The sequence below is a fragment of the Pleurodeles waltl genome, chromosome 8, assembly GCF_031143425.1.
Source record: "Pleurodeles waltl isolate 20211129_DDA chromosome 8, aPleWal1.hap1.20221129, whole genome shotgun sequence".
In the NCBI taxonomy this organism is placed as follows: Eukaryota; Metazoa; Chordata; class Amphibia; order Caudata; family Salamandridae; genus Pleurodeles; species Pleurodeles waltl.
This window is the reverse complement of record NC_090447.1, coordinates 758,497,197-758,523,861: the sequence shown is the minus strand read 5'-3', so window position 1 is coordinate 758,523,861 and position 26,665 is coordinate 758,497,197. Positions and strand designations below refer to the sequence as shown.

Sequence of the window (26,665 nt, the reverse complement as noted above, 5' to 3'; positions counted from 1 at the left end):
GGGAGACACTTTCCTCGTCACCCAGGGGAGGGACTCAAAGCGCCATTGCTGAGCCGAGGAGGTCACGCCCATAAGAGCTATGACCTTCTCAGCCCAGCAAAGTTCAACTCCAGCAGCCAGGAGTCTGCGCAAATCACTCATATCTGCTCCTGGCTGCCTGACCTGAACATAAAGAGTGTCCGTCAGGCTGACCTTTGTTCAGCCTGACTGACACTCTTCATGAGGGGCAAAAGGTGGGGGGGGAGGGTATAGCCCCTCCGCCCTAAAGGACGGGCTGCGCCTGATTTCCATATAGCGGAGTCCAAACCGAGATGGCATGTTGTGCAGAAACAGAATGGACTGGGATGCAGCCTGAGTAGGAGGGGCTGAGATTAATTGAAGCAATCAGTGCATCACTTTCTGTATACTTTAATTACATGCACAGCAAACACAGTTAATTTATTGAATAATTATAGCGTCTTTAGGAAGTACATGATGGAGCCCCTCCGGTCATGGGGGCCCTTCGATTTCAAAAATTCCTGTACCATTTCTGCTGCTCGAATACCATCGCCCACAGCTCAACTGATCTAAAATTTGCTGATCCACTTTACCCAAAGTTTATAATTTTACTTCCTTTATTTCCAAATGCTTTCACTTGTTTTTTTAATTACTTTTTTAAAGCATGGGAATCCACAGTGTGTAGATATGTTTTGAAGAAAATAAAATGTTATTAAAATGAACTAATGTGATGCTGTACTTTTAACAGAAGCAACTACAAGTAAAACAGTAACTAAACATAAGCTTGTAGATGTTTTCCTATTTTCATACACAATAAAACGGAGGTCAGTTTGAAAGATTGAAGTACTTGCAATACTTTTATGTGTTTTATTTTCTCCTATTAATGTGCCACTCAATCTTTTCAAATAGGTGAATTGTACAGACGAACTTTCTAAACATGAAGAGTGTGAAAAAGCAGATTCAAAATCTAAACATTCCAAAAAAGCATTGACCACATTCAAAGGCTCGCTGCTTCATATCAGGTGACATAGAGCTAACTTTAAAGTGTTCATCCTCTTATTAGTTTACTTTGTAGAATGTAGACAAATGCACATATGTTTTGATGAGAGCCATTGCACACTGAATGTTCCCAATATATTGTATTCCAAAGTAAAGTACTTAACTGTATTTGTTTTACAATTTATCATGATTTTCACACTACCCAATCTCCTACTGCCTTAGAGAAGCATAATTTCCTATTTGTGTTACTCGTCAAAACTTCGAAATCAACTTAAATTTTGTAATCATTAAGCTTCATATCAAGATTTATGAAACCTTGGCATCCATCTTAAACACTCCATTGTAAGAACCATTCACAGTGGTGCTCTGGCCTAACTGACCATTTATCTGCTCTCCTTTTAGCCTAGGATGACGTCCTCTTAACTTCACACTTCCATAATAACTTTATATGGTTAAGATAACCATAAAAATACACAAAGAGGGACAAGTTGCACAAATATCAAACATTCAAGTAAAACAAAGCTAAAATTATGAAAACAATAAAACCAGACAATGCACAATGTACAGAAACCTTCACAACCAGTATTAACATGGTTAGCAAGGTCGTACAGCTATCGTAGATAGATTCACAGATGCACTTTGTACCATGTGCAAGGTAAAAAATATGTAAAGATAAGCAAGAAGTTATTCAAGCAATAAGATATACATACAAATAAAAAACTGGTAAATACCGTAACAACAAACTTTAGGGCAGGGGGGCATGGCCGGAAGCCGCCACTAACAGACTTGGCTCCTTGAGCTCCTGCCTGCCGATCCCACATCTACAATCATCCTGCACTTTGGGGGGGGGGCGTAGTGAAGCCCAAAAGTGTCCCTTTTACTTTGGAGCACTTGACTGAAGGCAGAACGAGAGGACATGAGCACTCCAACCATCGCCTGCATCAGGGAAAGAAACTGAGTGTCTCATCCCCACACTTCGTCCAAAATGGCACCTGCGGCTAGCTGAGCCCCTGGGCCCACACCAGAGGGTGTGGGCCCAGGGGACCCGTGGTCGAGATGAGCTTGACTGAGTCACCAACGCTGGTGACCGGGACCCAGGGGCAATACAGGGCAGCGTCTGAGATGGGCTGGCCTGTGGCTGAACACTGGGTGCGACCCGTGAAGAAGTGCTTCCGCGGCCTGAGGGGTGAAGCCCCGGCCCGAGTGCTGGCCCTGATAGCTGGCTGGGGAGTCTCTGGAGGGCGGGACTCTCTCCCCCCATGGTAGGAGAGGACAGTAGCAGAGAGGGCTTGGGGCGGAGCCCACCTGCGCGTCCCCGACCCCCTGAGAGGCCCGGGGAAATCGACAGGGCGGCCTTCTTCCAGAGCAGCGTGGGCCTGAGCAGGGCCTTGAAGCGACCCTCCTGGGAGTCTGGACCGGTGCCTGCTGGGCTTCCTGTATGTGGCTGACCGCAATAAACAACCGAGCTAGAAACAGGAGGCAGCGGGGTGCGCTGGCAGTTCAGCACAGAGCGAACGGAGGGACCATGCGCCATGCAGGTGGGCCAGCAGGGAGATATTACCTACCGTTATGCATTGATGCCCTGAAGATCCCTAGCTTGGCAGCCGCTTGAAGGTCCCAGGGGACCTCTTTCTCACCCCAGGCACTGTATCTGTGTATCTCGGGAGAGCAGGGCCCCCAGCTGTGCCCCTCACCTGTAGCATTGGGCTTAGCTGGTGCAACTGGTGGCGCTGCCTATGGGGAAGGCGGCCTGAAAAAGAGACCCAGTTACCAAACTGCAAAGCAACGCCTCAGGACATATGGAGGGGAAGAATAAGAGTGCGGGGAGATCATCTCCCTTGCAGGAGGTGGGACCCACTCTGCAAGACATTATGCAGGCCATCAAGGCCAAACGAAAGGCCCTTGAAATTAAAATAAACTCAATGGGAGCTGATCTTGGCCTGCCCAGAGATGATCAGACGATTGGCAGAACGAGTTACTACAAGTGAAAGAGTGGCCGCTGAAATATCTCCAGACCTAACTAGACTGCAAGTACAACTAACCACTCTGGAAACTAATGTCCACTCACTGAAGACTAGGGCGTAAGACAGTGAAAACCGATCTCAAAGAAATAATATTAGACTTATTGGACTCCTGAAGAAAGTCGAGGGCCAACGGATGGTGGCATTTTTGGAGAACTGGTTAAAAGAGACTGTGGCGCCTACTGGACTTTCCTCATTGTATGCCCTTGAGCGGGCTCACAGAGTGCCAGCCAGACCGCCACCACCCGGAACACCTCCACGCCTGATGGTAGCCAGACTTTTATATTGTGGTGACCGTGACCGCATATTGGCACAAGCTAGGCAAAGGGGAGACATTCAAATAAACAATAATAAAGTCATGATATTTCCAGACTACACCAAAAAGGTCAAAGAAAAAAACGCTGCACTTAATTTCTGGGGGCCAAGAAACAATTATGAGCCCAAGACCTGCAGTATGCAATGCTATTTCCAGCAAAACTATGAGTGGTTACACCGCAAGGAGTGCAGTTTTTCCATACCCCCCCCCCCCCGAAAAGTGTGGGACTGGGTGAAGGCCCACCCACAGACGGGACCAAGCGGCTGAGAGGTGAAACGACCACTGCAACGCTGTGGGCGGAAACATTCAACCAAGAGCTCACGGCAGGAAGCCATGTCAGATGCTGAGGTGGAGAGGGAGACTGGGTGGGCACTGGAAGCTGTGATGGCCTTGAGAAGAGGCAATATAAGTCCCACCCCCTCTCCATTCTCAGCGCCCCTGATAAATCTGCACCCGTAGACATACATCTAGGAGTTGTAATAATAATTTGCGTCCCTAACATATCGAGAAATATTTTTAGAACATAGATGGGGTGACAAGGGAGTGATAAGAGATCACTGGTGGCAGTGCCACCCTGCTCATATGTGCTCTTTAAGCCGGATACCACAAAGAAGTATGTTCAGTGGGTGTTTAACAGTTTGAATGAGTGGGTTATACCACTTCCCTGGTGACTGGGAGTTTGAGAGTTACTGTTTTACTACACAATATGCCCAATTTAAAGGAGGGCTTCTCAGGATGAGCAAGCAGATTACATATCATTGCCAGTCCGATAGAGTATAAATTCCTCACATGTAATATCAAGGGGATGAATTCTCTGATTAAACGTCACAAAGTGCTTCACGACTCACAAGGCGAGGCATTGATATAGCTCTCCTCCAGGAGGCCCACCTGGATGCAAAAGAGGACCTTGCATTGAAACACAAATAGAGAGGGACAAATTCACTGTACTAAATACTCTGCTTATGCAAGGGGGGGCCACTTGTCTGGATCAGGTCCGGAGTCCCATTCCAGCTGACGTAGTCCTTTATCAACACTTTAGGCTACTATATTATCATCACTGGGAAATTGGACAGGAAAGAGATCACAATAGGAACCTGGCCCTAATAGTGATCAAACAAGTTTCCTGGCTTTCATATCCAATCACATAACAGCACACTTAATGGGGTCGGTCACATTGGGAGGGGATTTTAATTGTATTGCGGACAGAAATTTAGACAGGTTGCATCCCCCATTATGGGAATCACCAGTTCCCCCGAAATGCTAAAGCCATCTTAGCTTGGCAGTGCGAATAGGGCCATATTCACTCATGGAGAACCCATCACTGAATGCGCAAGATTATTAATTATTTTCCGCACTACATGACCTACATGTCAGACTAGATTCTATTCTGACCTCAACAGACATACACAAGTCGGTCCTGATGTCAGAGTACCTAACCAGAACTATATTGGAGCACAACCCGCAACTCCTGGGTCATTCCTTCCCGCCCCTGTACCCCCATGGAAGCTGAAGCCAGAGCTCCTAGAGGACAAGGTCTTCTGGGACATTATCGGCATTGCCATACAACAGTACTTCGCAGAGAACTAGGGGCGGGTGGACTCAGAGCTGGTTAAATGGGAGACTCTTAAAGCAGTGATTCGGGGGCATTGTATCTCAGCTGCAGTAGGGATTCAACAAGTGCTTGTAAATGCAAGCAGAAGCTGCGCTGGGGGGTCTTGAGAGGCGATGCCCAAAACGAACTGCATATTCAGACTGAACTGCCTGAAGCCAAGGAGAAGATGGCATAAGATAAGGAGAGCGTATGATGTTATGATTATAAGCAGTACATGGCCCAAAACCATGCAGAGGGTGATTGCGCGGGCACACTCCTGGCATGGCTGGCCAACACGGCCAGGAGGGGCCCGGTGATCGTGGAACTACACACGCCCCTGGCTCAACCAATCTACCGGCAAGCAGATATTAATCAGGAATTCTGCAAATATTATGCAGATCTTTATCAGAGCAAAGCTTACATCGAGATTACGGCAATCCAGGCTTTCTTGGACAGGACAGATCTCCCGTCCCTTACGCCACAAGATGCAGAAACCCTCGGGCAGGACATCGGAGGTCCGAGCGGCCATCCGTAGTATGGCACAGAACAAAACTCCTAGCCTGGATGGCCTACCACTAGAATTTGACCTGGCTTACATGGAGGAGCGGGGCCCATGCCTGGTCTCTATGTTTAAGGCAGCAAGGGAATGCTGGGTTGCCAGAGAGACACTCATTATACCTCTCCTGGAGCCTGGGAAACAAGCAATGGACATGGCATTCTATAGACCTCTCTTGATGCTGAGCTTGGAATACAAAATACTTAGCAGGATACTGGCCACTCGGCTGCTACGTCGCATGCCCTCCCTAAACAACGGAGACCAATCTGATTTTATAAGTCGCAATACGGCCATCAGCATCCACAGACTGCTGTTGATTCCAGACAAGGCTACAACTGATTAGAGCAAAGCTACCATTTTTGCGGTCGATTTCGAAAAAGCTTTTGATAGCCTGGAATGACCGTATCTTTATGAGGTCCTACACAGATTTGGGGTGGGTGAGAACTTTGTGGCCTGGACCCGACTGCTCTACACAGAGCCTTTGGCTTCGGTCCGGATGGGCAGAACCATATCTGACAGCATGAAGGTTGCACGTGGAACCCGACAAGGATGCCCGCTCTCGTCCTTTCTTTTCGTGCTCACAATTGAGCCACTTGCTTAGCGGGCCCGCACTGGCGAGCCTTATAAAGGCATACAGGCAGCAGGACAGGAACATTACATATCACTATATGCCGATGACCTCTTGCTGTTCCTCAAAAACACAGAGAGGGCACAAAGTGGTGCAAGAGAGATGTTGGATTACTACGGTGCCATCTTGGGTCTCCGAGTGAACTGGAAGGAAATCCAGCCTCTTCCCCATGGCTGCTGGTAGGCTTGCCCTGCAGAACATCCGAGACCTCCAGTGGGAATCGAGCCACCTTCCCTACCTAGGAGTACATGTCTACCATGACCTGCGTGACCTATTGGAGGGCAATGTGACGCAAGCGATTTGTGGTCTCCATAGGAGTTCCCTCCCTCTTTCAGTAGCGGGAAGGGGGGGCTCTGCAGAAAATGTTAGCTCTGTCTCACTTTCTCTATTTCTTCGTCACCCTTCCCATATGGATACTTGGAAAGACTTTCCGAGAATTGAACTCCTTGCCTATTAGCTTCCTCTGGGGCCCTGGCCGTAGAACAGTGTCTCTGGCTTCCCTCTAGCGACCCATATCGGATGAAGGACAGGCCATCCCAGATTTTGAGTTTTATTACCTAGTTGCCCAAATAAAATGGATAGTGAACCGAATTATGCCTGGGTGCGAGGTGTGCACTTTTACCCCAGACATCTCCTCATTGAGCAGAGTGCTGCTCCGACTCCCTCTACTCTTTAATTCCTGCTCTTCAGAGCTTGCGGTGCTGAGGCACTGTTGGATGAGGTACCTTCGTCGCTCAGGGTGCTCCATGCCATACGCCCCAGAAATTCCACTGCGCTGCATGATAGAATTGCCCCATGGCAGAGGCTGGGGGGATGCTCAGCCTGAGTTGCGGTGGGGGCAGACACAGTGAAGCTCTATGAAGCTGATGCACTGTTGCCCTTTGAGGACTTCCGACCCAGTCACGCCTTACCACAGAGCCCTCACTAGGGCAGTGAAGGGGCATTAAAAGCAGGGACAGGCTGAGCCAAGTACATCGGCAACATGCCAATAATTAACTGCAATAGGCACCCACAAAGCAGTGACATGTCAATATCGCAGGATTAGTTTGGACATTGTCTCGCCCCTGACGGCCTTCCGCCTGAAATGGGAAGACCTTAGGCAACCTATCACTGATGAGGCATGGGAGGCTATCCTAGCACGCACTCCTCAAGTGTTACGAAACGCGAGGTTTAAACTCATTAACTTTTACATCCTCCATAGGGCTTATTTAACACCTGGAAAACTTTCCCGACACTTTGGGCTGGCGGAGGCTAAATGTCACAGATGCAGTGCAGAAGCAGCAGAATTTTTCCAAATGGTCTGGGCCTGCCCATCCCTAGCAGCATATTGAACAGCTATAACCAACACTTTAACCAAGATACTCGACCGGGAGGTCCCACATGCGCCTAGGCATCGTGTACTGAGACCCCCTCACGCCCACTTTGAAAATATCTAACCAATTCCAGAACCTGGCACTTTTGATAGCTAAAAGAGAGATTACCCGGAAGTGGAAGGTGGCGAAAGGCCCTGTTTTAAAGACATGGAAAAGGGAAAAATTAAAAAGGGCTAAACTAAAAGAGACAATAAGACGTTGTGAAGCCAGACGCGGTCAGGGTACAACGGAGGGGGCCCAAACGGGGAAACACTAGCAATACCACCAGAAAACACAGACTCCTAACCCCCATACACAGACCAATAACGCCTCAGTGCACAGCGGGCACTAAGTATCACTACTCAGAGTGAGCGCAATATTTCTACAGAGGTCCTGCTGGCAGCAGCAGGACGATACACAGACTATTAGATGCTTCCTACTAGCGAGCCTTTTACTATTACACAATGGACTGACTCTTAACACAATATTGAATCACGATGTGAGGCACAGAGCGGGGGGTCAAAGGGAGGAGAGCTACACCAATATCATATTATGCTCCTGGCTAGAGACAACCAGCAAGAACTGATTAGCAACAAACTGAGCCAGATAGGCACACAATAGTACTTGCTCTACATTGTTGTTGATGTGAAAACTAGTAGGGGTCAAGATACTTAACTGCAAACTGGCTGGATTATGTGCTAACGTATATAGACAAGCCTTCTGATATGAGATTGTTGATGTTTGTTAAAAAACAATAAAATATGTTTAAAAAAAAGAAAAAACAACCTTTAGGGCCTGCAGAATTCATGAAAATCCACCCTTAAGAGTAAAATGAATGCGGCAAAAGCAAATTAGATTATAATGGATGTCTCTTAATTTTTTTTTTTAAACCTTTAAAGATTTGAGGTGCAACAATCTAATCTAAAGTGCAAGGTGTCACATCTTTGGGCTACTAGCAGTAAAGAGAATACTCTCTGCTAGTTGTCACGAGGAAAGAGCATGCAGTTGGAGTTAGCCAAACATTTTTGCTTTTATGGACCAACTCCAGTACAAGAATTTAGCAACACCACAGGCAATTGACTCTTGTTTCAGCACCGTTTGGTTCCATGCTGCCTACAGATAGGTAGGATCCATTGCTTCAGTGGTTGCTCAGATCCCAGGCAGAAAAATAAAAAGTGCATTACAGTTTCATCTGCCTGTACACATACTGGACACACATCGCTCATATTAGAAGTTGGTTTCCATTTTGAACAAAAGCGATTAACAGTGAGGGTACCATGCCTTTGCTACTCACTTTCAGCCACAATTGTAGACCCAGAATGCGACCTTAACACAAGTTAAGGGTTTCTGTTGTATCCCACTTTTCCAGTGCTCATCTATGCTTAGTTGTGACAGTGTTTCTTTTATGTTGGATAGCCAATGTATTCTCTTGTCCTTGCCCAGGTCTACTATTTCCTTAATAGCACTGTAATACATTTCAAGAGCTGAGTGTACTTCAATCCCTGCAGTATAACACAGGTTTCAGTTTGGCCTTGTGCGTGAGAGGTTTCTTGCCTGTATCTTACAACAAAGAGCGCAAGGGAGTACTCTTGGGCAGGTGCAAAAAATATCTCAAAACAATGTTTTCAGCGATTGCCAGTGTAGGCAACCTTGAAAAAACACACAACTCAGCCCCATATAGGGCACTTCCTACTGCCTTGGCCTGATAAACATTTAAGGCTGGGGATACCTGGCTTGTCTTTGTAGATCTATAGAGCCTTGGTATCCCTGATGCTTGTTGGGACTGTTTTTGTCCTGGAGAGAGCAGGACATATTCAATGTTAGTCTAATTCCCAGAAAAACAAAATCAAATTCCCTGTCCATGCTACAACCGCTAAACTTAATGGATCCTCTAAATGATTTATGGGGGTTAATGGACATAAATCTGGCTTTTGTATGGTTCATTTCCAATCCCCTGTCTGCACAAAATCTTCAAAATGGCTCACCAATGCATGAAGGTCTTCCAGTTTTGTGGACACCAACAAGGTGTCATCCGCAAATAAAGGCAGAAGAGTCTTTCAGGCCAGAAATATTTGGTGCATCGTTCTTGCAGTCATTTAACTGCGCTATCGCATCATTTGGCTAGAAGAGGGTAAGGGTAAGCACACATCTTTGTCAGACCCCCCTTTTGACCCTTATACGGTGTGTAAGCTCACCCTACTGTCCCCAACATACTTGCACTTAAGTATCTTGTTGTAACTGAATTACAATGTCAAGCAGGACTGGGGGAATCTCAGTCTGTTCCAGGACCTCCCATAGCTTGCTCCAGGGGACCAGATCGAATGCGGATTAAGTTCACAAAGACTACATGTAGGTGGGATTTCTGGATAACGACTGTTTTCCAATAAGTTATTAAAAATCTGAACGCTTGGTCAATGGTACTAATTTACTGATGGGTCCATAAATCAATGGTGAGTCCACAGAGACCTTTTTATAGATGGAAAAAATCTCCTCAGCTTTCCATAAATTGGGGATATCAGCTGCCTTTAATACCTCATTTGTTAATTTTTTGATGTAATTATCCCAACTCTCAGAGATAAAAAGGTCCCCTGGGATCCCATTTAGGCCCTCAGCTTTGTCAGAAACAATACTCTAAATAGCACTTAAGGTATCCTGTTATTCCACGGCCAATGAGGATTCATTAATATTTTTCCCTAGCTCTAGAAGCTGCCTAGCTTCCAACACCACCTCTCAACCTAGGCCATCAAATTTGGAAAAATGCTTGTGCAAAACCTGCGGCTGAATGGCATTTTTCAAAAAGCTAATTTCACTTTGTCCCCCATTGGCCAGTATATTCCAGATTTTCTTAGCATCTTTTGCTTTCACTGCTTCATATAAGTCTTCCCAGAGTTGAATATTCCATTCTCTGTTTCCTCTCTGGCATAATGAGATCAGTTGTGCAACTGTCAATGCTTGGAGCAACTCGCTTTTAGCACCCCTTCTACCTTTGGTTTTCCATGTCCTGATGGGTTTTATAACTGAAGGGCCCCTGAATAATGCGGATGGAAGCATTTGCCCACAACAGTGCTCTTTCCTATGAATGGCAGGGATAGTAGAACATTTAGGGGGTGATTCCGACCCTGGCGGTACTTGACCGCCAGGGCCGGGGTCCGCGGGAGCACCGCCAACAGGCTGGCGGTGCTCCAAAGGGCATTCTGACCGCGGCGGTATGGCCGCGGTCAGAAACGGAAAACCGGCGGTCTCCCGCCGGTTTTCCGCTGCCCTGAGGAATCCTCCATGGCGGCGCAGCTTGCTGCGCCGCCATGGAGGATTCCGACCCCCTCACCGCCATCCTGTTCCTGGCGGTTTCGACCCCCAGGAACAGGATGGCGGTGAGGGGTGTCGTGGGGCCCCTGGGGGCCCCTGCAGTGCCCATGCCAATGGCATGGGCACTGCAGGGGCCTCCGTAAGAGGGCCCCACTGAGAATTTCAGTGTCTGCATAGCAGACACTGAAATTCGCGACGGGTGCAACTGCACCCGTCGCACCCTTTCCACTCCGCCGGCTCCATTCGGAGCCGGCATCCTCGTGGAAAGTGGTTTCCCGCTGGGCGGGCGGGCGGCCTTCTGGCGGTCGCCCGCCCGCCCAGCAGGAAACACAGAATAACCGCAGCGGTCTTCTGACCGCGCAGCGGTATTCTGGTGGCTCCCGCCGGCACCGCGGTTACCGCGGCCGGCGGGAGTCAGAATGACCCCCTTAGACTCAAAGGTCGTTTATCTCTCCAGGGCCACAAAAGTGACATAATGAGCCTTTTGTATGACAGTTAAGCCACTAGATATTGATAGCGAGGCATTCTCAAGATGATCTATTATATCCATCAAGGTACAATGGATAACCTTGTGGTCACTACAATTTCTTGTGACTGCCTTTATATCGAATACAAATTTCCAGAGGTACAGGGAAAACAATATTTGATCAATCCTACTAGTTTGACCTGGGTTATTATAAGTGTGCTGGGCTTGCAGATCAGATATAATGTGACCATTGCATGCCTTCAAGCCATAGGTTAATATTAATAACATTAGTTGGTAGGCAGCCTCAGCCCACCATTTCATTGGCATTGCCTCGATCGCGGTACTTTCCCATACCTCATCCTCAGCCTCCATGAGAGAGTGCCGTAATTGTCAAATGTTGTATTAAAGTCACCTGTTATAATCAAGGAATCATGGGTGTCAGATTTCTCCAAGTAAGCTGTGAAATGTTTCAATAAGGGTGTTTCCCCACCCCTGGAACACCTTGGTTGTAGACATTACATATGGAATGTGCAGTCATCCTTACTAGTGATGGTGATAGCCTGGATTTCAGTAGAGGTAATATCAAGTTAACCTATTCCAGCATTCAGTGACATTTGTACCCATATTATTAGGCCACCAGAGGGCTGACCTTTCCCATTATACTGGGCTGGAATGAAAATGCTAAGATAACCTGCCCTCTGTAAAGGATCTGGGCACCTTGTGTCCTGACATAAACAGATGTCAAATTGGTCTACAAATGCACCCCATGCAGAGTCATCAAATTTAGATTTAAGACCTGCCGTATTCCAAGACAGAATATTAATAACATTTGGATCCTTGTTTTCCACATACAGTACTATACTAAAGATCTTTCCAGCCGATAGCCCATAACTTTGGTCCACGGCTCCCACACCCTAAATTGGACTTTCGGCTGCACCATCTCTAGGGGCTTCATGCCTGCCGGGTATGTTATGGCACCTAGGTCTGAGTCAGTCTACCATGGATGCCCCTAGCTTCTCCCTATGTTTGGAGCCAGCAGGTTGCTCTTAGAGGAGTGGGAATAAAAACATGGGGGTCTATGTTTGTAATGTATTCAACTACTACGTGGGGGAATTTAGTGTAGTCCTAATCCCACTTGACTATCTGCCATATAGGTGTGCCTAACTCTAAGCTCTATATAGATAACATTCTCTCCTGGTGTTGATGGATCATGGAATCTTCTTTCTTGGACAGTGTTTGATCGGATAAAGGAATAACGATAATGCACAGATCTTATCAAATGCATACATTTGTTTTTGAGAGAATCCTCATCCTCTATTACCCCAAATTCAATTTAGGCACATTTGTCATTTAGAAAAAAACAAGCCTATCAACATCCTACCCAAACCCCCTTCCATATGCAGCCCTTCCCCTTGGGTTCTGGGAGTGGACTCCCATTGGTAATTGCTCGCTAGTGCCTGATCTGAGCAGCATATTTCTCATCACCGGGGCCCTGGCCCAGCTAGAGCCAACCTAAAGAAAGAGAGGCTGTTAGCTGTGGCTTATGATCTTTGGGGTCAGGGATCTTCTGATTCTTACAACCCATGTCATTACAAGTTCTGTCCCGGTCACATTTGCACCTGTTACACTCCTCTGCCAAGTTAGTGTGTACAATGTGAGGGTGGTTAGTTAATGATCTGGCTTCAACTGTGCTCTCAGACTATTATTTGATAATTTTCCAACAAGTGTCGTTAGGGCCACCAGTTTTCCTCTTAGGTCGCTTATCTCTTCCTGGAGCCTCCTAGCTATTGCAATTATGTTATCTGGTATAACATTCTCAATAGCCCCCACGCTGGTTCCACATCAATTGACCCTACATCAATTGAACCCCTCTGCTTGCAGCCCATCTTAACTCTCATGTTGTCTCTTCTAGACCACTACACGGTTGGTCCTCCAAAGGTGCCGAAAAGCTATTTGTACATATCATTTTCCAGCTCTAGAGGTACAGTGATACATTCAACAGGTTTGGGGGCAAAAGTGTTCCCAATGGTAGCCTCTTGAGGCGGGCTGGGTGTTGAATCAGCTGAACAAGTTGCTCACTGGTTAGCATTTAGAGGTTTACTCTGTTTTTTTCCCTAATATGGGCGCACCCTTGGTGGGGGGTTTCCTTTTTTCTGCTCTTGGCTTTATCGTTCCCCAGCAAGGATTGTACCTCCTTGACTAATATGTCCTCCAGCGTGGTATTTACTTAGGGCTTAGGAGCAGAGTCTGCAGGCATTCATTTGGTATTCTTGTTCCTTTTTCCTGCGGGCGTCTCCTTAGCTTTACCCATCTGGCCACAGCTCAAGCAAAAAGTGCTGGAAGCCGCAATGCAGCAATGAGTGCAGGAAGTTGACACAGAAATACTGTGAAAGATCTCATCCTTACGGCATATGGCAGGGATAAACTTCGTAGATAGATGTTCGGGGGTAGCCTGGTCTTGTCGGGCGTGGCCTCTGCTGCGGGGATGGTGACAGTGTTAAATAGTGCACAGGAGGGGGTTCTTGCTCCTCCTTGCTCTCCTTTAGCGCTGTGAATTCTGGAGCTTTGAGACCCTCTGCCAAGAGTCCAGCGTCCCACGCTGCAGGGATGGTGACAGTGCTAAATAGAGCACAGGGGTTCATGCTCTATGAACCCTCCACCCTCCCAATATCCCTACCTGACACTCCCGACACCACCACCCTGGTTTGTCCTCCTATATAGTGCTATAATTTCTGGGGTTTTGAGTGCCTCTGCCAAGAGTTCCAGTTTCCTCTTCATATGTACTCTACGAGTTGTTAAAAATGTGTCATGGTCTGTGGAAGACTGTGCCTTAGAGCCTCCTAATGATCGAGGCTCAGATTAAATTAGTCAAATGAACATACCTAGTACTGGCTAAATTATTCCTCATTCATCTAATCATAAGTGGGTGACACATTTGACCAACCAAACCATTGGTCTCTGTCGGAAGACATTCTGTCCTTGCAGCCATAGATCTATTTGCTCAAAAGTTAATTAGAAACCTAGTTTACACCAACAGTTTGGGTAGCAAGTAAAATTTTAATAGAAAATGGCCTCTGGTGCAGAATAAAAAAAAACTGTGACAGACAGTGGCTTCTCTGTGTTTCCTGAAACTAAAACGAGGACATAGCTCATCTATTCTGGTTAACAAGTACAGGAGATCGGCATGAGGCCCCTCCTCGTTCCATCAAGCACTATATAGTAGAGGTAGAAGCGTCTCGGTGTTTGGGACAAGGCAAATGGGCTGGTTGACAGAGCAATGCTTTCAGGCAATGCTTTGAATTTAGGCATAATGGCATACGGCGCGTGGCAGGGCTATACATCGCATAATGTTAGAAACATTATAGATGTAGTAAGCTATTCCTTATGAAGCGTTTTGGATTAATTGTGTATAGATGTGTGATGAATATTATCGGAATGTATGTGTCCCATGTTCAGTCTACTAGCTATTTGTTTGGTTAATTGTTAATCGCTAGAGTAGTTTTTACATGAGTTGTAAATGAATAGGTTATAACGAATAATACGTTTATTGAAAAACACCTATACTTGTGTACATAATAATGTTGGGGGTTGGAGCTCTGCAAAATCACCAGCGGGTGAGAAACCTCTAATAGGTTTGTCAGACTCATATCACTCACACCAACTCGAGCGTAACTCGGTGGGGGAGTGGAAGACTCATGGCAGTTTTCGTTTTCTCTGAAAAGGTCAAAATTTATTTTAGCGGCATAGGAAAATCTAGCAAGTTTGACACCAACAATTTCACGGAACAGGAGATGGTGATTATATGATTTTGAGTTGGTGGTGGGAATGATTGATTGGCTAGCACGAGGGGAGTGGTTGGATTTATTTACACAAATAGAGACAGAAAGAGTTCATTTGGCAGGAACTGAAACATTTGCCAATAAAGTGGTAATTCACAATCTGAGGAAAGTCCCACTACATAGAGAGGTTGGTTTTTATTATAACGTGTCAGGATCAAGGGATTACAATCTGATGTTTAATGTTTGGTCAAATATCAGTTCAGTTTTCTAACTCACAAACGCTTTAACCTTCTCCAGTTGGCAGTAAACTGGTCATTGAAATGATTGAGAGGATTGTCCATTTTGACTATTTCCTCGTGACTTTGTCCTGAGAGGTGCACTGAAGCAGTGTTGGTGTTCATTTCGAATAGCCAGCGATCTGGAGCCTGACAACAGCTGAGTTCTCACCTGACTATTTTATAGCTTTCAACATTTGTATATTGTTTTACATGTGATAGCGACTGGTGGAAATCGACTTCCCTTCAGTGTTGCAACCCACCACCATACCTCCTTTCAGTTATAATTTGTTTGCTCACTTATTTTGTACCCCACAACGCACTATCAGCACCAGCCGTCCTGATTCTATATTTATCCCCTGACATGGCTCACATGCATTTTGGCTTTCTGTTTCGTTTTTTACCTAAATAACACACAGGTTCTACTTTGCCTAAGTCGAGCTCTAGATGAATGGACAAGACCTGCAAGAAATTACAACTATGATTGTGCTGGTAATGAACAAAGGAATTCCCATTGGCTAAAATTGAATTTCAATAGGATGCCGCTTTTGGTGGTTGGTTGCAGTGATGACCAATACAAGTCCTCTTTCTTGTCATTGCAAATTAGCCCTTGTACTAAGCTTTCTTCAGTGGTCATGAACTTGGAATTTAAGATGGAGGGTGATTTTTCTTTGCTAGCGCATGTACATGATGTACATGCACAGTGATATACAATTTCTTTATTTCAACTCAAATCATTTAGAACAGTAGCGAAAACCATTCCACTGCTCCCCTACGAAAACCAAGTCTTTCTGGTTTTGCGGACCCTCCACAGTAAGACCAAAAAGAAGGCATAGTCTCAGAATCTCTTTAGGAAACTATAGATTATGAAAACACGGTTAAACGTCTGCTGATAAGGCAATATTACCCAGTATTTCTACATTAAACTTAAGGCATAGTAATTGTTCCTGTTTGAAAACATCCCTCATTAACCTGATTACATTTCTAACTTATTGAGGGATTCATACATATGACTGACAGCATTACAACTTGCAATATAAAGATCCAGGCATTGTCTGTTGTTCAGTTATTTGAACCTCAATTATTCTTCTAGTTTTGCCTTGTTAAGTCTTCTCCGTCATCCTCAGAGCTTACTTTAATTGATTCCTTTTTCTTTATTATTTGTGCCTTACTATGTTTGTGAATTCATAAAATGTCTCAAGTAGGGTACCATAAGAAATCCATTGAAGTGTTTTAATAAACAAAGATTAAAGAATATCCTTACCATTTAAATAATCTCATACATCCATGGGCAGAACCAGAGTGCCTGTGTTTCACGAAAAGTCTCCAACTAAGCGTTCTCAGTCACTAGCCTACTTTACTCATCCCAAGCCCCTGAAATGTTAAATAGAATATCTTCCTCACATCCAACTGGGCTCTTTCATTTGAATCTTTGTTTGAGTTTCTAAAGTTACAGCAAAGAAATACCCAGCACTAGCAAACCACTGAATAAATCCATGATTAAATAAATGAGGTCTAGTGATATCAGTGGAGACTCTTGCACGTTTTAAACCCTAGGCATTCATGATAGAATAGTTTCTAATTTGTTTGAAGATTGTCTTGGTTATTCATTGTTGTCAGCCAAGATGACGGAAATCTAAAGGTGTTAAAAGATTCATGTACAGTTGATTTAAATTAGGCTCGAATTTAGCCATCTTCATGGTTGAAATCATCTTGGAGATATATAGATAATCACTTAAAAGATTAAATGCCTCATAAAAAGTCCACACATTAAGAGATGCATTCTACTGAGGCAGCATCCTGCTTGCAGTATGTCTTTTTCTGAGGTGCTACCGGCATTCAGGAAAATTCTGAGAACCAGAATTGGAAACCGCCGACCTTAGTGAAAAGTAGTGGAAGGGCGCCATGACTTACTGGTAAACATTAAAGAGGCTGCATGTTTCACAGATATTCAAGCAGCTCTGGTAAAAGAAAAAAAACTCAGAACGGATGAACGCAGAGTGAATGTGATAGTGGCAGTTTAAGGGGATCTCCCCACAGCAGTTTTTCAAAGATCAACACATGAAATTTCTTTCTGGAAGCATTCAGTTAGGAGCAAGAAATCTACATGGTTGTGAAATCAAGAAAGGTTTTCTGCCGCAAAACAAAACACTAGAAAAAACAGAGAAATTATGCCCTAAAATATCATTTGTAATAATTTGAACATATGAAATGTTAAGCATTTCTCTGGTTGTATATTGTGACTTCTAAAACGTATAGGTGTTATTTTTCTTGTGGCTTAGGCTTTTGTTTGCTCGTTGTCCCGTTAATCAAATGAAAGACACGTGTGACCCAGTAGCATTCAACAACAGGGAACCTCTAAAGATAGGAGCCACACCTAGATCTATCCTAGTTATACATGCTTGCAGTTTCCATAGGGAGCAAGATATGCTGGCCGTGAACATGGGGATACATGAGCCTGAAATGCTAAAGAAATAGCTATAAACAGACCATAAGTGTTATTATAGTGTCAATTTGCCTACTAATTTGGAGGAGGGTGACTACACCACAAGAGGGTGTATGGCTCCAAACTCTGGAGTCATTCTCTCCTATAAGAGACCCTTTATAAGTACTTAAAACCCTTATCTTTTGGGTAAAGGATATACTTGAAAAGGTGTTAAGAATTCAGCTTATGAAACTAAATCTCATTATGGGGTAAACTAAAATTGTACCTGGTTGACAAAAGTTTCACAAATATATATTGTGGAAAATATCTTAGTCTAAGGACTCCTGTAGTCAATCTCCTTTTCAAATATATCATTATCTCATTAAAGTCTTAGCTTCTTTTTCTAGTTTGTAATGCAAACAAATCCAACAACAGAATTGTTATCTTATTTGTTCTCCCAAAAAAGTGTGCAACAGTTAAATGAATAAATCAATTGATGAATGACTCAACACGCTTTTGTAGCATAACATTGTCAACTAAATTTCTGAGTTTAGTGCTTGTTGAATGAATGAACGAATATTCTTGTGTTGCACAGCACTGTCAACTAAATTTCGTAGATACTTCCTTGTTTATGAGGCCGCATGGTAGTTAGTAGTGTGTTCACAGTTTATTTCAGGACCAATTATTTGCCCGTGAGCAGATGTCTGAGGGGAGTTCAAAAGTGAGAGCAATATTTTTCTACGCCTTGTGTAGGAAAGGGGATGTGTAGCTATCTACACTGTTTAATGAGCTGACTTAATATCTGTCCTTGGGGACAGCAGAGGTATCCTAGAATGGGCATCTCCTAAAGGGTGTATTAAAAAATATATATATATATATTAATTAGTGGAAGACTAGTATTGCACAGGAATATGGCTCCCCATGTTAAGAATCAAGTGTATGGGCCAAAATCTAGTCCCTGAGATCAAATACAGGATACTTGTTTCTCTGTTCACATTGATGCTCAGCCAATGTGCCCATATTTAATGAGTTTATGAATGCTTACTCTTTTACCTCTTCTAATAGGCAGGGATGAGCATATGGGGGTTTAATGACTTTGGCTTCAACTAATATTGCAATGGATATTTGTACCTTAGCTGCTAAATGCAAATGGATCCAAATTAAAGAGATGTAACTACTCTGGCCTCAGATTATGGTATACGTCATGCAGTATTTAATCACACAACTAGTTAAAGCATTGACAGAACATTTAATGATATCTTACTTAATTTAAGGCTGGTATGCATGAATGGGAGATTTCAAGGGGCTATTCCGTCAAAAAGAACCTTTAGATTTGGGAAACTGAATTGCCCCATAGATTATGCATGTATTAACATATGGCATTATGACAAAGTATTAGATTTTAGGATATTGCATGAGACTGGGACCGTTCACAGTTGATGTGCATTTGAGACTTAGAATAGGTAAGGGCATCAGGTCCCCTCTTCCACTTGTGGTGGAATGTTCCAGAAGAGGCATAGTCCGAGTTGGGGAAAAGCAAATTGAGTTACTTGCCCAGTTACGAATTTGTATAGAAATTGATGGTTTAAAATTATCAAGTCATTTTTGTAATTGGTATAATGAGATTATGTTAAGAGTAGTTGATTGCTTGAAGGAAGGCAAATGGCACAATCATTATAAGATTCCACCCGAATGAGAAAGTAGTAACTTGGTGTGATTCTCAATGACAACTATTAAAAAGGAAACTGAGAAAAATGACATCAGGGAAAGATGGGTCTTTAGACAGTCACCAAAAGAGTGAGTATGTTAGGGTTAAAATAGAATATAGGTCAGTAAATACGCAGAAGAAATGTAAATATTTTGAACGTGGCAAGAGATAAGTGATTCAGTCTAAAGTTCTAGATGCAAGATAGTACAGGTTTGACTATTCTAAAAACAAATTGTGTGGATCCTTAAGTTAAGTGGTTAGAGTTTCTTGAACAGAGATGTTAAAATGGGTTCTCACTTATCATTCTATAATTGAGTATACTTATGATGAGGATTTTCTTAATAATATATTGATGAAAAATGAAACATTTACACACTGAGGTTGACCAGGACCGCTGGCCAGATAACTTGCCCTCTGTGACTATTAAGTGTTGGGCTTCACTATTCTGTCAAGTATTTAGGTTAGTGGTAACCTTTGGGACCATGCCCAAAAGCTGAAAAGGGCAGTTATTAAGCCCATCTTTAAAAAGGAGGATCCTGAAGACCCTTTATTAGCCTTTCTGATGTGAGTTTAAAAGTCTTCTCCAAACCTTTAGTCAAGCATGTAGAGGAGCGCTTGGATAGCCTAGATGCCATACAGATAGACCAGATGGCTTTAAAAAAAGGCCATTTGACCATTGATCATTGTTTCGATTTACGGGCAGTAGCCAAGAAACCTATTGAAGAGGTGGGTAACATTCATTGTTGCTTTGTTGACTTCAAGGCTGCATTTGATTTGCTAAACCGTGATATATTGTAGAAGCATTTGAAGAACTTAAGAATGAATGCAGGGATATTAAGCATTTTGAAGGAAATGCATAGCGGAACTTGGGTAAGGGTTGAAATAAATAATGAAGGCTTAATGTTGTCCCAAACAATACTGATTAATAATGGCTCATGCTTGGCTTGGCACCCACTTTTTGCCCTTTATATATATTGGAGTTACCTAATATTTTGGCAGATGTGCAAGCATTCTCTCCCAAAATGGGAGGTCGACACTTTCTATATGCCGATGACTTGATAATTATGGTTGTTACAAAAGAAGCTGGATGTTTTTGATGAATACTGCAATAATAATAGATTGGTAATTAATACAGACAAAACCAAGAAATTGGTTTTCAGCTGCCAAATCAGCAAACATCAATATTTTCATTAATGGAGTTAGGGTAGAAGAAGTTGCCTCCAACAGATATCCTGGCCGCCTCTGTGGAACAAATTTAGTTTGGAATTCTCATCTGAACTCTGTTAAAACAAGAGCATATCTTTGTGTTTTGGGGTTACGTAAGTTCAACAGGGTTTTTGGTAGCTAAGACATTAACCCAGTTCTAAACGCCTTTAAGGCTTTGGTGCAACAACATTTCTTACTGGAACAGACATATTTTGTATGAGTAGATTTTATGATCGAAATAAGTTGGACGGCTAATGTCTTAAAAGATTATGGGCCTGATTCTAACTTTGGAGGACGGTGTTAAACCGTCCCAAAAGTGGCGGATATACCACCTACCGTATTACGAGTCCATTATATCCTATGGAACTCGTAATACGGTAGGTGGTATATCCGCCACTTTTGGGACGGTTTAACACCGTCCTCCAAAGTTAGAATCAGGCCCTATGTCTCTCTCGATCGTCCATAGTTCAAGCAATTAGGATAGATTTGGAACTTGTTTCCTGGTATTATATCTCTATGAAACTTTAAAATTTTCAATCATCCTCTGAACCCCTTCGCTGCCAGGCCTTTTCCCCCTCCTGTGCCAGGCCTTTTTTTGGCTATTTGGGGCAGTTTGCACTTAGGCCCTCATAACTTTTTGTCCACATAAGCTGGCCAAGCCAAATTTGCGTCCTTTTTTTCCAACATCCTAGGGATTCTAGAGGTACCCAGACTTTGTGGGTTCCCCTGAAGGAGGCCAAGAAATTAGCCAAAATACAGTGAAAATTTCGTTTTTTTCAAAAAAATGGGAAAAAGTGGCGGCAGAAGAAGGCTTGTGTTTTTTTTCCTGAAAATGGCATCAACAAAGGGTTTGCGGTGCTAAATTCACCAGCTTCCCAGCTTTCAGGACCAGGCAGACTTGAATCAGAAAACCCAATTTTTAAACACAAATTTGGCATTTTACTGGGACATACCCCATTTTAAAAAAAAATTGTGCTTTCAGCCTCCTTCCAGTCAGTGACAGAAATGGGCGTGAAACCAATGCTGGATCCCAGAAACCTAAACATTTCTGAAAAGTAGACAAAATTCTGAATTCAGCAAGGGTTCATTTGTGTAGATCCTACAAGGGTTTCCTACAGAAAATAACAACTGAAAAAGAAAAATATTGAAATTGAGGTGAAAAAAAACAGCAATTTTTCTCTACGTTTTACTCTGTAACTTTTTCCTGCAATGTCAGATTTTCTAAAGCAATATACGTCTGCTGGACTCCTCTGGTTGTGGGATATATAGGGCTTGTAGGTTCATCAAGAACCCAAGGTACCCAGAGCCAATAAATGAGCTGCACCCTGCAGTGCGTTTTCATTCTATACCGGGTATACAGCGATTCATTTGCTGAAATATAAATAGTCAAAAATAGCTATCAAGAAAACCTTTGTATTTCCAAAATGGGCACAAGATAAGGTGTTGAAGAGCAGTGGTTATTTGCACATCTCTGAATTCCGGGGTGACCATACTAGCATGTGAATTACAGGGCATTTCTCAAATAGATGTCTTTTTTACACACACTCTTATATTTGGAAGGAAAAAATGTAGAGAAAGACAAGAGGCAATAACACTTGTTTTGCTAATCTATGTTCCCCCAAGTCTCCCGCTAAAAATGATACCTCACTTGTGTGGGTAGGCCTAGCGCCCGCGACAGGAAACGCCCCAAAACGCAATGTGGACACATCACATTTTTTTTTAAAGAAAACAGAGGTGTTTTTTGCAAAGTGCCTACCTGTAGATTTTGGCCTCTAGCTCAGCCGGCACCTAGGGAAACCTACCAAACCTGTGCATTTTTAAAAACTAGAGACCTAGGGGAATCCAAGATGGGGTGACTTGTGGGGCTCTGACGAGGTTCTGTTACCTGGAATCCTTTGCAAACCTCAAAATTTGGCTAAAAAAACACATTTTCCTAACATTTTGGTGACAGAAAGTTCTGGAATCAGAGAGAAGCCACAAATTTCCTTCCACCCAGCATTCCCCCAAGTCTCCCGATAACAATGATACCTCACTTGTGTGGGTAGGCCTAGCGCCCGCAACAGGAAATGCCCCAAAACGCAACATGCACACATCACATTTTTTGAAGGAAAACAGAGGTGTTTTTTGCAAAGTGCCTACCTGTAGATTTTGGCCTCTAGCTCAGCCGGCACCTAAGGAAACCTACCAAACCTATGCATTTTTTTAAACTAGAGACCTAGGGGAATCCAAGATGGGGTGACTTGTGGGGCTCTGACCAGGTTTTGTTACCCAGAATCCTTTGCAAACCTCAAAATATGGCTAAAAAAACACATTTTCCTCACATTTTGGTGACAGAAAGTTCTGGAATCAGAGAGGAGCCACAAATGTCCTTCCACCCAGCGTTCCCCCAAGTCTCCTGATAAAAATGATACCTCACTTGTGTGGGTAGGCCTAGTGCCCGCGACAGGAAGTGCCCCAAAACGCAACATGCACACATCACATTTTTTTAAAGAAAACAGAGGTGTTTTTTGCAAAGTGCCTACGTGTAGATTTTGGCCTCTAGCTCAGCCGGCACCTTGGGAAACCTACCAAACCTGTGCATTTCTGAAAACTAGAGACCTAGGGGAATCAAAGATGGGGTGACTTGTGGGGCTCTGACCAGGTTCTGTTACCCAGAATCCTTTGTAAACCTCACAATTTGGCTAAAAAAAACACATTTTCCTCACATTTTGGTGACAGAAAGTTCTGGAATCAGAGAGGAGCCACAAATTTTCTTCCACCCAGCGTTCCCCCAAGTCTCCCGATAAAAATGATACCTCACTTGTGTGGGTAGGCCTAGCGCTGGCGACAGGAAATGCCCCAAAACGCAACGTGCACACATCACATTTTTTGAAAGAAAACAGAGGTGTTTTTTGCAAAGTGCCTACCTGTAGATTTTGGCCTCTAGCTCAGCCGGCACCTAGGGAAACCTACCAAACCTGTGCATTTTTGAAAACTAGAGACCTAGAGGAATCCAAGATGGGGTGACTTGTGGGGCTCTGACCAGGTTTTGTTACCCAGAATCCTTTGCAAACCTTAAAATTTGGCTAAACAAACACATTTTCCTCACATTTTGGTGACAGAAAGTTCTGGAATCAGAGAGGAGCCACAAATTTCCTTCCACCCAGCATTCCCCCAAGTCTCTCGATAAAAATGGTACCTCACTTCTGTGGGTAGGCCTAGCGCCCACAAAAAGGAAATGGCCCAAAACACAACGTGGACAACAACACATTTTTTCACAGAAAACAGAGGTGTTTTTTGCAAAGTGCCTACCTGTGGATTTTGGCCTCTAGCTCAGCCGGCCCCAGGGGGGGGCAGAAATGGCCTAAAATAAATTTGACCCCCCCCCCCTCACCCCCCTGGCCGGGAGCGACCCTTGCCTATGGGGTCGCTCCCCCTGCGTGACATTGGTGAAAAAAAAAAAAATCCCCGGTGCCTAGTGGTTTCTGCCCCCTTGGGGGCAGATTGACCTAAAATCGGCCAATCTGGTCTAAATACAATTTGCCCCCCAGGGGAGCGACCCTTGCCTAATGGGTCGCTCCCCATCTCTAAAAAAACAAACAAACAAAAATTGCCTTGGCGCCTAGAGGTTTCTGACCCCCCTGGCGGCAGATCGGCCTAATAATAGCCTAAAATAAATTTGTCACCCAACCCCCCTGCCCCCCCCCCCCCCCCCCCACTGGGAGCAACCCTTGCCTACGGGGTCGCTCCCCCTGCGTGACATTGGCGCCAAAAAACTAATCCCCGGACCTAAAATCAGCCAATTTGCCCCAAGGGGGGCATAAATGGTCTAAATACAATTTGCCCCCAGGGGAGCGACCCTTGCCTAATGGGTCGCTCCCTATCGCTTCAAAAACAAACAAAAAAAAAAAAATATGTGGCCGGGCGCCTAGAGGTTTCTGCCCCCCGGGGGCAGAAATGGGCTAAAATAAATTGGCCCCCCCAACCCCCACCCCTCTTCCCCCCGCCCCTCCCCCCCGGGAGCGACCCTTGCCTACGGGGTCGCTCCCCCTGCGTGACATTGGCACCAAAAAAAAAATCCCCAGTGCCTAGTGGTTTGATTGACCTAAGATCGGCCAATCTGCCCCCAAGGGGGACAGAAATGGTCTAAATACAATTTGCCCCCCAGGGGAGCGACCCTTGCCTAATGGGTCGCTCCCCATCTCTAAAAAAAAAAAACGAAAAAAAAAAAAAAAAACACACAAAAAAAAATTGCCCTGGCGTCTAGAGGTTTCTGCCCCCCCCCCGGGGGCAGGTCGGCCTAATAATAGGGGGTCGCTCCCCCTGCGTGACATTGGCACCAAAAATAAAATCCCCGGCGCCTAGTGGTTTCTGCCCCCCTTGGGGGCAGATTGGCGAAGCAAAAAACGGCCGATCTGCCCCCAAATGGCCTAAATACAATTTTCCCCTCCAGGGGAGCGACCCTTGCCCAAGGGGTCGCTCCCCATCTGTAAAACAAAAAAAAATCCCCGGTGCCTAGTGGTTTCTGTCCCCCTTGGGGGCAGATCGGCCTAATCAAAATAGGCTGATCTACCCCCCCAGGGGGGCAGAAATGGCCTAAAATTATCCCCCCCCCCAGGGGAGCGACCCTTGCCTAAGGGGTCGCTCCCCTTGCGTGAAATTCACGAAAACAAAAAAAACTCCCTGGTGTCTAGTGGTTTCTGCCCCCCTTGGAGGCAGATTGGCCTTATCAAAATAGGCCAATCTGCCCCAAAGGGGGCAGAAATGGACTAAATATAATTTGCCCCCTAGGGGAGCGACCCTTTCCTAAGGGGTCGCTCCCCACCTAAAAAAAACAAAAAACAAAACAAATAGATTTTTTTATCCCTGGTGACCTAGAGGTAATAATAGGCCGATCTGCCCCCGGGGGGGGGCAGAAAAGGCCTTCCTAAAAAATGCCCCCCTTGGGAGCGACCCTTGCCCAAGGGGTCGCTCCCTTATGTCTATTTCAATAAAAATAAAAAAAATCCTTGGTGTCTAGTGGGCGTTTCAAAAGCTGGATTGCAAGCAATCCGGCTTTTGAAACGCTTGGAGAGACTTCAAAGGGAAGGAAATACATTTCCTTCCCTTTGAAGCCTCTCCGGGCCTCCCCCACGTGATTGAAAGAGAAATGCTGAGCATTTCTCGTTCAATTGCGCTGGAAGCAGAGCTTCCAGCGTGATGGGTGAGACCCTGTGACAAATCAGCGCGCGCTCGCACAGGGGGGGGGGGGGTGGGGGGTCGGAGGTGGAAGGGGAAGGGCTTCCCCTTCCATCCCCGCCTTGGGGGGGTGGGTGGGGTGCACAGCGGGGGTGCGCTAGCGCTCCCCCCAGTTCCTGTGCCTTGGACGAGGTGACCTCGTCCAAGGCACACTGGAACTGTAGCCTTGGATGAGGTCACCTCGTCGAAGGCACAGAACCGGTTAATGGACGGAGAGGATAACATTTCTCACTTTTGTAAACATTAGCTTCTAAATTGAGATCTGCCCTTGGCTGCGAGTGTTTGAAAGCTTTTAAAGAATGTTTGTTCTTTGCTTTGCTTATACTCTCCCACTAAAGAATTGCCCTTAAAGTCATGGATGGATATAAGTATGAAAATTGAGATTTTATCTAGAGAAGATGATTATAGTTATTTAGGTTCAGAAACGTCAGTTACCCACCTATTGGGATCATGGTGTAATGAGGATGTATATCTGTATACTATAGGTTTACCAGATCCTGCCAAGTGAAATACTATATTGAAATATAAACTTGGTAATAACCCTTTATTATATGATACTAAATTACCCAGCATAACTCTTAGAGTTGGTGGATTTTGCAACTGTGGTTTAAATTAAATATGAAATGTACTAGTGTGCTCATTTTATTGGATTGTTGGTTTTGTGTTGGAGAAAGGTGTAGATTTTTAAAGCCAATTTTAATGAATATGATATTGACACATTATGTAATTTTAAAGATTTTATGTGCTGTGCATACACTGAATGTAATAATTCCAGTTGGGAGATTCTTGGGAAGGAAATTAGGGGGAATTGACTTTTTTGATG

At 44.5% G+C, this 26,665-nt stretch overlaps 1 protein-coding gene across 1 annotated transcript in view; it reads left to right on the top strand.

Annotated features, from left to right (window-relative positions):
• Positions 1-26,665, top strand: part of MOSPD2 (motile sperm domain containing 2) — a 476,198-nt gene that overhangs the window by 219,662 nt on the left and 229,871 nt on the right. The window contains exon 10 of the mRNA XM_069205003.1: positions 907-1,019. Coding sequence (XP_069061104.1) covers positions 907-1,019 — 113 coding nt within the window. The remainder of the gene's footprint in view (positions 1-906; positions 1,020-26,665) is intronic.